Source organism: Nyctereutes procyonoides, unplaced genomic scaffold (genome assembly GCF_905146905.1).
Source record: "Nyctereutes procyonoides isolate TBG_1078 unplaced genomic scaffold, NYPRO_anot_genome, whole genome shotgun sequence".
Taxonomy (NCBI): domain Eukaryota; kingdom Metazoa; phylum Chordata; class Mammalia; order Carnivora; family Canidae; genus Nyctereutes; species Nyctereutes procyonoides.
The window spans coordinates 11190920-11204052 of NW_026575033.1; the positions used below are offsets into that span (position 1 = coordinate 11190920).

The following is a 13133-nucleotide window of genomic DNA, read 5'->3' on the forward strand; positions in this document are numbered from 1 at the left end:
TGCCATTTATCTATGTCTAGCGTGGAGCGGAAGAAGGCCAGGGCAGGTTATTACATAGAGTGTACTGTCTGTTGTCTTGAGGTCTCCATTCCCCACACCTTGTTCCAGCACACAAAATACTCTCAGGGGGTGAGTTTTGATGAAAACATTGATTGAGCACTTAGAGTTGCTAGTTACCAAACATCAAGTAGGTATTTGAACACATTCATGGTAAGCAAGCTGCTCAATTATTAGGCTTCTGTGTCTATTGACACATACCTTGGTTTAATATTCAATATCAATATAGGTGAGGAATAATTTTCTGGAAGAAAGCTAAACACCTTTGAAAATTGGAAATCTTCCAGAACTCTTTACCAGGCAGGTACATTTTGGAATATAAAAGGGATCAATGCAATCATAAATTTGAAAAGCTTCACACACACACACACACGCACACACACACAAAGGATGGATTCTTACATTTCTTTTCCCGTTTTATAAAAATAATATTGACATGTAGCCACAAAACCTGGCTGAATGGAACAAGATGGTACTATTTGCATTCACGCAAAATGGCTAACACACAAGATATTTAGTTCCTAGTTTTAGGAAACCAGAGAGAGAAAACCCACAGTCTCCAGACTTCCTTTTTTTTTTTTTTTTTTTTTTAAAGATTTTACTTTATTATTTATTCATGAGAGACACACACAGAGAGGCAGGGACACAGGCAGAGGGAGAAGCAGGCTCCATGCAGGGAGCCTGACGTGGGGCTCGATCCCAGGTCTCCAGGATCAGGCCCTGGGCTGAAGGCGGTGCTAAACCGCTGAGCCGCCGGGGCTGTCCTCCAGACTTCCTTTTCAAAAACACTTGCAGATGTTGTACCAAATGACGATACCACCCTAACGTATTCAAGGTTAAACCCCTTAATGGTCTTCACGTTTATAAGGCTCAAGACAACCTTTATTCAGCACCTGCTTTGCTGTTATCCCAACATCCTGTATTCCTACCACCTGACACTGGTCTTCACTTAATATTTAGCGAGTGGGTGAATGCTGCGCGTTCATGTGAGAGACAATGGTATTGTGCTTAGCACAATCCTAGGTAAGAAGCAGGCGTCCACAAAACATGATAAAGTATGAACGGCCACACGGACACAACCTGCAGGGGGTCATATTCTAATCTTAGGTAAGTGATTGGCACTTGGTTCCACATAGTTTCTGTGGGAGAGCCAGGAGTCAAGGCTGGGGGGAGGCGCAAGGCAGTCAAGAACCATTAGAGGGTTCACCGTTCGTTTGTTAGGGCTCTGCCAGGCCTCTGCCGGCGCCACCACACCCCCTGGGGGGCTGGGAGCCCCGTGACAGTCCCATGGGGACGAGAGGGACCCTGCACGTGAGCTCACTCCCTTTCTCTGTATTCCACGTTAATTAATTATTATCAGACGTTTTGAATAAAATCACACCCTCCCTCTTCCATCGTGAACACTTAGAGTCACATTTATACGAATTTACATCTACACAAACTTCTACTGAAAGCCAAATTCCAGGCCTAAGCTGTTGGCCAAACCCCATTAAAAAAAGAGGATAGTAAGTAAATTAGTTGAGCCGATTAAAAACACCTTCATCAACGCAGAGCATGGGTGCCGACAGTATTAAGCTGAACTACCGATGCTTGTCTTTACAGCAGACGGTGCGTTCGCGGGGAGGAGAAGCGACTCCGGTTTCTGTGCCGCGTCCTCCACCCCCCAGTCCCTCAGTTTGGGAGTAAGGACGGGACCTGCGGCGGTCCTCCAGGAGACCCTGGGAAGGGAGGTGACGGAGTAAGGTGGAAGGACACGGAGGCGGAAGCCGGGGCCTAGTGAGGGACGAGGAGGCGAGGCGAGGAGAGGCGGGGCGGGGCGGGGCGGGGCGGGGCGACTACCGGCCGAGGGGGCAGGGGCCCCGCGTGGACCGGGCCGCGGTGCGGGCGCGGGGCAGCCGCCTCTGCCGGGTCGGGCGCGGGAGCCCAGCGCCGCCGCGAGCCGCGCAGGACGCTCCCGATGCCGGCCGCCAGGGGGCGCGGCCGGAGCCGGCGCGGCGGAGCCCGAGGAGGGAGGAGGGGAGCCGGCGGAGAAGGGTCAGCCGCGGCGGCAGGGGCGGCAGCGGCGCAGCTCCGCTCCCCGAGCGTCTCCCGTCCCGGCGCCCCAGGAGGGCGCGCGGCTCCCGCCGCAGGGATGCTGCCGCCCGCCCGCCGCGGCCGCCGCCTCGCGCTCCCGGCGCTGCTCTCGCTCCTCACCTGCTCGCTGGGTAAGTAGCGGGCGGCCCGGGCGCGCACGGGAGAGGCGTGTGCTTCCCGGCGCTGCCGCCCGCGTCCCGCGTCCCGGGTCCCGCGTCCCGGGTCCCGCGGCCGCGCGCGGAAGGAGCTGCCGGGCGGCCCACCCTGCCCCGCGGGCGCCCGTGTCCCGCCGTCCCGTCCCCGCCGCGCCGGCGGCAGCGCCCTCTCGCGGCGTCCGGGAGGGGACCCGGCTCTCCGGGACCCCGGGGCGCGCCGCGCCCGCCCCTCTCGACTGCCGGGTCCCGCCGCCGCCGCCGCCGCCGCGGCCCCCCTGGCGGCCGCCGCCCGCCGCCCGCCTCCTTCCGCCGGGAGCTGGCGGCCGGCCGAGCCGGGGGGGGGGGCGAGGCGCTCACCCCCACAGGAAGCGCCGACTGAGTGTGCAACTGCGAGAAACTTTGGGAGCGGGGACGCGGCGGCCGCGGCCCGCCCCCTGCCTGCCGCCGGCGCCCCGCCCCCTCGCGGCCCCCGCGGCCCCCGCGCCCCCCGCCCTCCGGAGCGCCCCCCGCGGCCCCCGCCCTCCGGAGCGCCCCCCCCGCCCCGCGCCCCCGCCCCCCCTCCGGAGCGCCCCCCCGCGGCCCCCGCCCTCCGGAGCGCCCCCCCCGCGCCCCCCGCCCTCCGGAGCGCCCCCCCGCGCCCCCCGCCCTCCGGAGCGCCCCCCCGCGGCCCCCGCCCTCCGGAGCGCCCCCGCGCGGCGCCGGGCTGGAGGGAGCGGGCCCTGCGGCCGGGGCCTTGCGCTCGCCCCGCGCCGCCGCGTCCCGCAGGCGGGCCCCGCGCCCCCAGGGCTCTCCGCGAGGTCTTCCGGCCGCGCCGCGCCGCGCGGGGCTCGGGGCTCGGGGCTCGGGGCTCCGGGGCTCCGGGGCCGAGGTGCCAACTTGGCGGAGTCCTCGGCCGGGAAGGGAGGCTCGGGCGGGGCGGGGCGGGGCGGGGCCGCCCGGGTGCGGCTCGCGGCTCGCGGGCGTGGGGCGGCCCCAGGCTCGGGTGGCCGCGGCGGCGAAGCAGAGGACACTTGTGGAAACCGTGCCCGGGGCTGCTGCCGCCGTCATGCCCCTTTGCTTTTTGCTTTTTTTCTTCTTTTCTGCTCACGACCGTTTTCTCCTCTTTATCGTCACGTGATGTGGCAAAAGTTTTTTTTTTTTTTAATCATTCTAATTGACATTTATGAAGAGATTTGCTCAAGTTTGACACCGTGGGGGACCCGTGACGCCCTTTTCAGTGTTCTCGGGGTTATTTTCCTCTAACCCGGACTTCTGTGCGTCCAGTCCGCCAAAAGGCAGTAATTTCAGATTTTTAGAAATGGCAGAATGGTGCAGTTTAGGAGCAGATGCAGCGTTATTGCACACTGCTTTTTGGTAGCCCACCGGGACCTTTACAGCTCATTTTTATTCGGATTTATTTATTTAATTTTATCTATTTATGATAGTCACAGAGAGAGAGAGAGAGATGAGAGAGAGAGAGAGAGAGAGGAGAGAGAGGGGCAGAGGGAGAAGCAGGCTCCATGCAGGGAGCCCGACGTGGGACTCGATCCCGGGTCTCCAGGATCGCGCCTTGGGCCAAAGGCAGGCGCCAAACCGCCGCGCCACCCCGGGATCCCTTTATTCGGATTTAAACTCCCCGAATAAGGACGTCGTTTGCGTTCCCCCTTAGCATTTCGGTAGGTGCTCAGTCAGTGTGGGAAAACCGAGTGAGATTAATGGTTAATTAATTGTCCACACGCATGATTAAGTAAGCGACAGTGTAATTAAAAATTTCCGGGCACCTTGGGCACAGAAAGCTACAATTGACGGCGAGAGCTTCTGAACTTGGAGATCTGCTTCAGTGGAAGGAAGACGGCACCGCTGGGAGGGGGTCAGCCCTGGAAGAAGGGGAGGTAGGGGGGTGGGAAATGGGGGAGTGACTCTTGGTTGCCTTGGCTGGCTCGCTGCCTGGGAGCTTTGCACCTAATCCAAACGGGGTGGGTGGTAGCTGAAATTGGCCTTCTATTTATGGCATTGCGCTTTATAATGGGGTACTGGGGCTACAATATTTGTACATGATATAGTCCAGATATGGGCTGGAATACATATTTGTATTGCCATGTGCATCTCCTCCCTCCTCCCTCCCTCCCTCCCTCCCTCCCTCCCTCCCTCTGTTTCATTGCGCTTAAGGGAATATCTGTACTGCCCAAACTTGATAATACATTAAAGGACTGTCAGAATGAACCAAAATGTCAACACATTTTTAGAGACGTCTGTTAACATTGTGAAGTTGTCAGATAAGCACAATAAATAAGACATAGAACCTATTAAAAGGTCCCTGTGAGACATTTGGCTTTGTGAACTGGCTTTCACGGGTTGGTACAGGCACGAAGCTGTATTTTTATTTTTTTATTTTGTTTTATTTATTTATGATAGTCACACAGAGAGAGAGAGAGGCAGAGACACAGGCAGAGGGAGCCCGACGTGGGATTCCATCCCGGGTTCGATCCCGGGTCTCCAGGATCGCGCCCTGGGCCAAAGGCAGGCGCCAAACCGCTGCGCCACCCAGGGTTCCCCCACGAAGCTGTATTCTTTGACGTCTGAAGTAAATCATAAGCTCAGTTGATGGAGCTCTGCTTTGGTGGTGGTCGGGGAGCACCAAGATGTGAAAAGATGTGGTACCCACTCTCTGTATCTCCAAACCAAATATCTTAGAATCCGGCTAGAACAGAGATTATGATACAGGTTCTGAGGCATGTGAACAATGTTGATTGCTTAAAAATACTCTTAATATACCCTTAGAAGTTTGACTCGGGTATGTATAGTTTTAGCTTTTTTACCACAAACTGTAGCATACCCATTGAGTTTTTGGAGGACAGTCAATATAGAAAATTTATTTTAAGCCCATATGATTATACAGACCAAATTCACTGCAACTTCAATTCTTTAAAGTCCAATGCCAGTTCTAGAATCAGATTTATTCACACCTCTACGTCAGCCACCGTGTGGCTTCTAGTGGGTTGGAGCTTGGTTTTCTCCTATAAAACAGGAGGCATAGACTAGATAAAATACCAGAACTTTGCCATTTCTTACGGTTTTAACATACTGATTCTATTGTGGCAGAGACTGCTCTCTGCCAACTCAATAACCTGTAGTTCCTTCTTTTCCAGACTAAAAAACCTCTTAGATAATCAAGAGTGTTGGGTGACTGTATTTGGAGATAGAGCCTCCAAGGAGATAATTAAGGGTTAATGAGGCCTTAAGGGTAGGGCCCTAATCCAGCAGGACCTATGTCCTTATCCTTCTCTGAAGTGGAAGAAATGCCGGGATGCATGTGAACAGAGAAAGGACACAAAAAAGAAGACTTCTACCTATAAGCCAAGGAAAGGGGACTCAGCAGAAGCCAGCCCTGTTGGCCCCTTGATCTTGGACTAATAGCTTCCAGAACTGTGAGGAATACATTTCCATTGTTTAAATCACTCAGTCTATGGTTGCTGTTAAGGCAACACTAGCTGACAAATTCATATAGGGAGTGAGGGGAAGGATGCAGGAATGTCATGGTGGTGATAGCAGTGTGTCCAGTGAGAAAACATTTCCCAGTGGTCCTTGCAAGCCGGGGTAGCCACTGAGTTATCTGTAGAGATTTTTGGGTGGGTCTCTTGGTAAAGCTTATTAAAGGTAGCTGACCCAGTTGGGGTGCATCCTTTTTTTTTTGGTCTTTGTTTCATCTTCTTTCCCATTGTCTGTAAACCTGATGACTGGAGCCATGGCGGTTATCTTGTGACCATGAGGTGACCTTGAAGACAGAAGCAAGTGGTAAGGATGGTAGAGCAGAAGGGATAGCACCACCCAGGTGCCAGATAGATGTGGGAAACCATGCCAGCTCTAGGTCACTTATTTCTGACTTCTATTGCAAGAGATTAAAAATAAACCTCTATCTTGTTTAAGCCTCAATTGTTTCGGTTTTCTATTACATGCAGCAGCTAATGCAATATCTGTGAGGAAGCTCAATTGAACCAGCGGTAAAATAATAAGATACTTTTATCGTTCTTATCCCTGTTTCTGCTCTGTATGTGTCAAGATTGAATTTGTTAGCATCTTTCAAAGTTAGGGTTGATTTTTCATTCTGGTCCAGTTCTTGCTCAGATTCTTTTCATTGCTGTCAGTTAGACATTTTAGGACACCAAGAGCCAGATTCTGATCCCAGGTTATTTTGTGTGTGTGTGTGTGTGTGTGTGTGTGTGTTTAAACCCTGTTTATTTCTTAAGCAAATATGATTGATACAGATTTCACCCATCTGGATAGATTCTTATCCAGGTAGCCTGGGGTCCCCAAGTTGGTATGGGTCATGGGCTTGACCCACAGGAGTTTGCCTTTAGCCAACAGTCAAGCTCTTTATGGGGGGGTCATCTGTTTCAGATAGGATAGTGGGGGGTGGGGAGGAGCTATCCCGACCCTTTTGTTAACTTGCTCTAAGGCAAACATTGTGGATAGAGTTCTTGAGCCAAGTTCTAGTAACTGACCTCATTTGGATGACTAAGGGCCAGGTTGTTTTTTGGTTTTTGTTTGCTTTTGGGTTTTTTTTTTTTTTTTTTTGTTTTGCTGCTTTGCTTTTCATTAGAAACAGTCATAATTTCTAGGCACAAAGGGATTATTTATGGGGAATTTGCAAATGTATATTTTGCTTCTTTGTAGCATTATGGGTAATCTACCTTTGGTGTTGCCAGATTCTTGCTTTATAAAGGTATATGGGAGTGTTAATTCCATCTTTCCCAACACAAAGGAAAAATTCTAGTGTCAGGGGTTCATCAGATCTATTATTGATTGAGAGTTTCCCTTAATTCCATGTTTCAAAGCTCTATTCACTAAGCCACTCCCCAGAGAAACCCAATTCAGTGTAGGCGCTGATTTGCACTCCTAGGAAATGTTAACAGTTCAAAAATAGTATTAAAAGAAAGAACTGAAAAAAAAATAAAAGAACTGTACTTGGAATTTTTTTCATTTATTCAAAAAGTGTTGAGTATCTACATGTGTTAGGCACTGGGAGTATGCAGGAAGAAGACAGATCTAGTCTAGCTTTTCCCTATGGAGCATGCAGTCTCAAGGGGAAGGTGATATTAAACACTACACAGAAACAAATTGCATTGTGCTCAGTGCCTGGCCAGGGAGTTTGGGGATACTGTGAGAATGTTTGGCAGGGAGATAAAGGGCTTTAACCTGGAGTCTGGAATGGTGGTTCTCTACTGGGGGTTGATCTTGCCCCTCAGGGAACATTGGACAATGGCTAGAGACTTTTTGGTTGTCAGGGGGATGATTTGGCAGGGAATGCTACTAGCATCTGGGGCTGGGGTGCTGCTGAACATCCTTCCAGTGTACAGGACAACCTCTCCTCCAAAGAATCAGAGATCTGGTCTAGTGTCAATAGTGTTGGGTTCCGGGTTGAGAAATCTTGGAGTAGGGGCTCGAGGAAGGGATATGGGGACTCAGACCTGAAAGAGAAGCAGAAATCAGTTAGGGGAGGACGGGCATATGCCCAGCAGGGGCAGGAGGTTTTTGCAGGAGGGATACAATGGAGAAAAGACAGGACTGGAGAGGTCCAGAGAGGGGCTGAGAAGTTTAGTAGGGCTTGGGCAATGCAGGGTCTCCCAGAGGAGCATAAGGCTCTTGGACTTTGTCCTTAGAGCAGTGGGAAGTGGCTGAAGGGCTATAATAGGACAGTGACATGATTTAACTTCCCGTTTTAGAAACTCACTCTGATTGTCCTGTAGAGAACAGGGATTAGAGGGGGCCAGTGTGGATGCGTGGGACCAGTGAGGAGGCTGCTAGAACTAACTACGCGAGAGATGATTAAGAGTCTCTGAGACACGGCGGTTGATGGGTACAGTGGGCCGAGAGAAAGGAGGGGGTCACGGATGAATCAGGCTTTTCTCATGAGCTGTGGGTGGCTACTGGTGCTGTTTACTGATACAGGCGCTAATGGAGAAGGACCAGATTTAAACATTTTTAAAAAATTGTAGTTAAGTAACCTAAAATTTCTTTTAACCATTTAGAAGTATACAGTTCAGTGGCATGAAGTACCCAGACACTGTTTCTAAAGTTTACTTTTAATTTGAGGTGATGATGAGGAATTCAATTTGGACAAATTGAGTTTGGGGGGATGTGAGATGTTCAGGTGCCATTTCAGGTGGGCAGTTAGATTTGTGGGTCTGGAGCTCATTGGAGAGGTCGACTGCAGAGATATTTGGGAGCAATTTGAGTAGATTTTTATTTTATTTTTTTTTTAAGAGTAGAGTCTTAATTGTCAAAATAAATCCATTTGAGCTCTTATTCAAAATCTGTGTGTACCCAAGATTTGGTAGAAGCTGGGGCAGAAAATAGTTTTTATCTGTATGATGTAAAGCTATAGGTTTTACACACACAAAAAAAACGAGTAAAGGTATCATCGAATAAGATTTGAATGTATCTCAATTATAGCAATGCTATTTTCTCCTAGGGATATGACTTATTTTCACTCCTAAAAGAATATTTTATGGTCTGTAAAGGTGATATGTTTTAGTTTACATCATTGCTTGCTGTAGGATGCTCGAGGCTCTTTACACATCATGCTGAATTTATCTTCTCTAGATCCTTGAGGGTGGCTCTTCATTTATGAGGTGAATGAAGTAAAGGAAGGTTAATGGCCAAGGCCTGTTGGAAAAATAGCCCTTGTTCCCTTCCTTTGAGCATCTGGCTAGTTATGCACCCCAGTGTGTCAGCACACAAGAGAATCACCTTAGTGTCTTGAAGAATTCCCTTTGTTAAGGGCTGCTTTGTTAAAATGTAGATTAGGGCAACCTAGCTCTAGATTTTTCTGACTCAAAAGATCTGAGAGGAGGCCTGTGGATTTGCATTTTTGTAAGGCCCCACGTGGGTCTTGTGTGCTGGCAGGTGCAGGAACCCTGCCTGGGCTACCCGAGGCCCAGGTATAAACTGGGACTCTTGCCAGATATTTCCTCATGTATCTGTACAATGTAAAGATGATTGCTGGTTGCTTTGTCTTTAAAATGAAATAAGGAGCTGTTTTGGAGACAGCAAAGCATGGATTTGAGACCTGATGTGTCCTGCTCAGATATTTCATCTCCTTGGGAAAGGAACCAGAAACCCCAGAATTCAAACTAAGCAGTCTTTCTCTGGTTCCGGCATCCTTTTGGAACTGGCAGGTTTTCAAATGCTACTGGAGGGGGTGTAGCAGGGGCAGCAGGAGTTTCAAGAACTAGAGAGTAAGTCGTTAGAGCAAAGGTGTTTGGACAGTTGATGAGTTCCTAACAGCATTAGGACATCTCAGACTGTGGCTCCCATGGATTCAGTGGTACTGACAGGGAGAGCTTCTAAAACCACTTTTTGTGTTGCAGAAATAAGATACCCCAAATTTAAGCGTAGATTGTATTTTTTTTTAGATTGTATTTTTTTAAGTTAGACACCTAATTATTGAGTACTACTCTTACAATGCAAAGGAATTATATGAAGTGCTGATTTTTTTTGTGGTTGAGTTTGTTCTGGAGTGGGTTGGGTGGCCAGGGATTCTTCTGCCCCTTACCTATGACTCAGCCTATGAAACATGCTTATGAGGGTGGTGTTTTGCATCTCTCCCCCGAACCTCTGTTTCAGTTGGCATATGGGTCTTCATAATATTTGTTTAAATGAGATATGAACCAAAGAACCAAAAATGACCTTTTTCTTTCTAAAATATACAATTATTTCCTATTTCTTTCTATTTTCTATTTACTGTCCTTCCTATAAGTACATTTACCCTCCGGCACAGGGAATATATTGGTCCTGGCCAAGTTTGTTTACCAAGTGAAGAAAAATTTGTATTCCAACCTCCTTTTTCCCATTGACTTTTTTTGATAAAACAGAGGATGTGTTTCAGGTGGAGTAGGATCAATAGGGGTAGGTACTGAGCGGCTCAAAAGAGGACTATCATGTCTGTGTGCTCACTGCCACACTGAGGCCAGCCCCCCACCCCCGCCAAAAAAAAAAAAAAAAACCCTCCATCACTTCTCTTGGTGGATCACCTAGTAAATGTTGCATTCGAACCCATGGAATGGGGCATAGCAGTTCCCTGGCCCTAAATGATGTCCAGCTGTCTCCTTGCGGAATTGTGGGGCATCCTCCCCAGTGCAGCACATCAGTTCCTGAATTTGCTCTTTGGTACCTGAGCAAAACTCTTTCTTCCCATAGGCTGGGTACTGTCCTGAACCTGTACATGCACCAACTTACTTCGTTCTTGTTTTGTTACCCCCTTTTACAGGGATGGAGGCAAAGACCCTGAGAGCTCAAGTCACTGGCCCTATGGCACCTAGCTACTAAGTAGCAGAGCCTAGATTTGATGGCACGAGGTGTGAGTCTAGATTCTGTGTACCTGACCAGCGTGCTGTGCTAGTCCTCCTGGTGCAGTGGGGCCTGGAGGCCAGGTCTCCTGTACTGCAGCCCCTTCCCATTGCACTTAAGAAGCTTTAGGGAGAGAACGCCTTAAAAGAACATCTTATAAACTCCTTAAACTACTGCCATCTCTCTAGCTTCTCTCTGCCTGGCCATTCATTTTTGTCATCTTTTTTTTTTATAAATTTATTTTTTATTGGTGTTGAATTTGCCAACATATAGAATAACACCCAGTGCTCATCCCCTCAAGTGCCCCCCTCAGTGCCCATCACCCAGTCACCCCCAACCCCCGCCCACCTCCCCTTCCACCACCCCTTGTTCGTTTCCCAGAGTTAGGACTCTCTCATGTTCTGTCTCCCTTTTTGATGTTTCCCACTCATTTTTTCTCCTTTCCCCTTTATTCCCTTTCACTATTTTTTATATCTTTACAGTTGTGTCCTGAAATGTTGGAGTTCCCTCGTTCCTGTCTTTCCATCTAGTCTTGTGGCTTTGGTTCCCTTGGACTGTGGGGACACTGTTGGCACCTCTCCTCTTGACCTGGGTACAGGCTAGGGCTGGATATATCGCCTTGAATGTCCCCAGCATCTCAGGATATTGGGAACTAAGCTGACTTTTCTGCTCCCCTTGCTTCATTCTCCAGCTTGTGAAGGGCCCTGGCGCATACCTAGCCACTCCCTCTGAAACCCCAACTCACCCACACTGCTCTCTCTCCCTCACCGGCCCCTCCGGACTTTCCCTTCCCCACCCCATCCACTGGTAGGGTCTGCTCTAGCCTGTAGGTTCTGCTGCTTTAATGGCCCAACACCTGCTTTTGCTAACAACCTGCTGTGCCCCCGCAGTGCCTCACCTGAATTCCTTCTCTTATCTCATTACCTGGCTCCATGAGCTTCCCAGGTGGCATGTTTATGCCTTGTTTTTTTGTCCCTCCACAGCCCACCCGGTGCTACTCTACAAACCTGTCTAAGACACACATTTCAGCATGGCATTGGTTTTCTTAGAAGCTTTTCATGGCCCTCACAATAAAAACAGACTCTGACTAACACTGACCCCTTTCATAATACGGCCTCTATTGTCTCATCTCTAGCCCCAGTTACTCCCCTTCCCCAAGTATCTGTGCCCTAGTCTCTCCCCTCCACTACAAGTGTCCATGCCCCAGCACTTCCCTCCCCCATATATCTGTGCCTCCCTGTCTCTCCTGCCCCTAGGTGTCCATGTGCTAGTACTCTCTCCCTTCAGGTGTCAGTGCTCTGGGTATACTGGACTATTAACCAAGCTTTGTTGCAGAAGCCTATTTCCAGGCCTCCTTGCTCTTGTAACCTGAAGTCTCTGCTGCCTAGAATATACTGCCTCAATCATGACGGTGAGCTTGGTACAAGTAGTGCTTAGGTCTCTGGAAGCCTCCCCTTCCCTCTGCTGCCCTGCCTTGGGTAAGATGCTCTCTGTTCCCACCCTAGGTGCTCCCTTAGGGACTCCCGTTAGAATGACAGTCATTAGAGTGGACACTTGAGGGCTTGGTTGTTGACCAAGGGACCTGTGTGTCACTTAGCTCCTTGGGCAGCTGCTGCTTCATCTTATCCAGCCCCTAGCATGACATGTGGCACTAGTAAACGCAGCCACTCTCTGATTTTCTGTTGCACAAATGAAAATGTAAACTAATAGTAATGACAATAGCTGCTAAGGCCCAAAACATTTAGCATGTGCCAGGCCCTGTTCTAGAAATATAACGCATGCTAAATCATTTGATCTGTGGCTGCATGTCAGGGCTGGTTGTGTCCTGGGCCCATGTGGAGTGCGAGGAGGTGGGGGCCCCATCCTCAGATTGGGTGGTGGTGCCTCAAGGTACGTGGATGGAGCTGGTGCCCAGCATGTGCACCACCCCAGGGACAGCAGATTTGTCTGAAGAGGAGGAAGGAAAGGCAGGCTCGGTCCCCATCGCTGGGTTGATGCGTTTGTTGTTTCCCTGTAGCTCTGCTGCCATGGATTATCTTCAAAGCAGGTAATCAGAGCTAAGTAAATGATCTGTGGGCTGTGCATCCTGGCGCTTTGGGCCTCCCCTCCTCTGGACCACCTGGAATTCAGCCTGGAAAGCTCTGGGGAGCTGGAGCCACTCGGGGAGGAGCTGTGCTGGGTGAAACATTTTGTAAGTAGGTCACAGGAAAGCGAGTGAAGCCCCACAGGCTCCCTCTCACAGTGTGTCAAAAGGAAATGTGGGGCAGAGCCAGTATGAGACCCTGGGCCTCCCAGGGGTCCCGGCTGCAAGCTTCCGGGGGTGTGCTGGGGCTTTGTTCTGGATGGTGGGGCTGGGGACACCCACTTTCATTTCCTCCCTCCCTCCCTCCCAGCTTTAGCGTAGGGCCTGCGACCACCTAGACACCGCCCAGACTGACAGTGTTCATTGCACCACCAGCGGCATCATTGCAGCATCTCCTGAGCTTTTAATATGCTGAGCTGCACGCTAAATGCTGTGTC

At 50.3% G+C, this 13133-nt stretch overlaps 1 protein-coding gene across 2 annotated transcripts in view; it reads left to right on the top strand.

The window, feature by feature from the left end:
• The first annotated feature begins 1963 nt into the window (after window positions 1–1963).
• Window positions 1964–13133, top strand: part of B3GLCT (beta 3-glucosyltransferase) — a 127398-nt gene continuing 116228 nt past the window's right edge. Inside the window, exon 1 of one of the 2 annotated variants that reach the window (XM_055317462.1) lies at window positions 1964–2261. In XM_055317462.1, the coding sequence (XP_055173437.1) occupies window positions 2015–2261 (247 nt within the window). In that variant the 5' untranslated portion in view covers window positions 1964–2014. The remainder of the gene's footprint in view (window positions 2262–13133) is intronic. The other variant, XM_055317461.1, reaches the window with a different exon arrangement.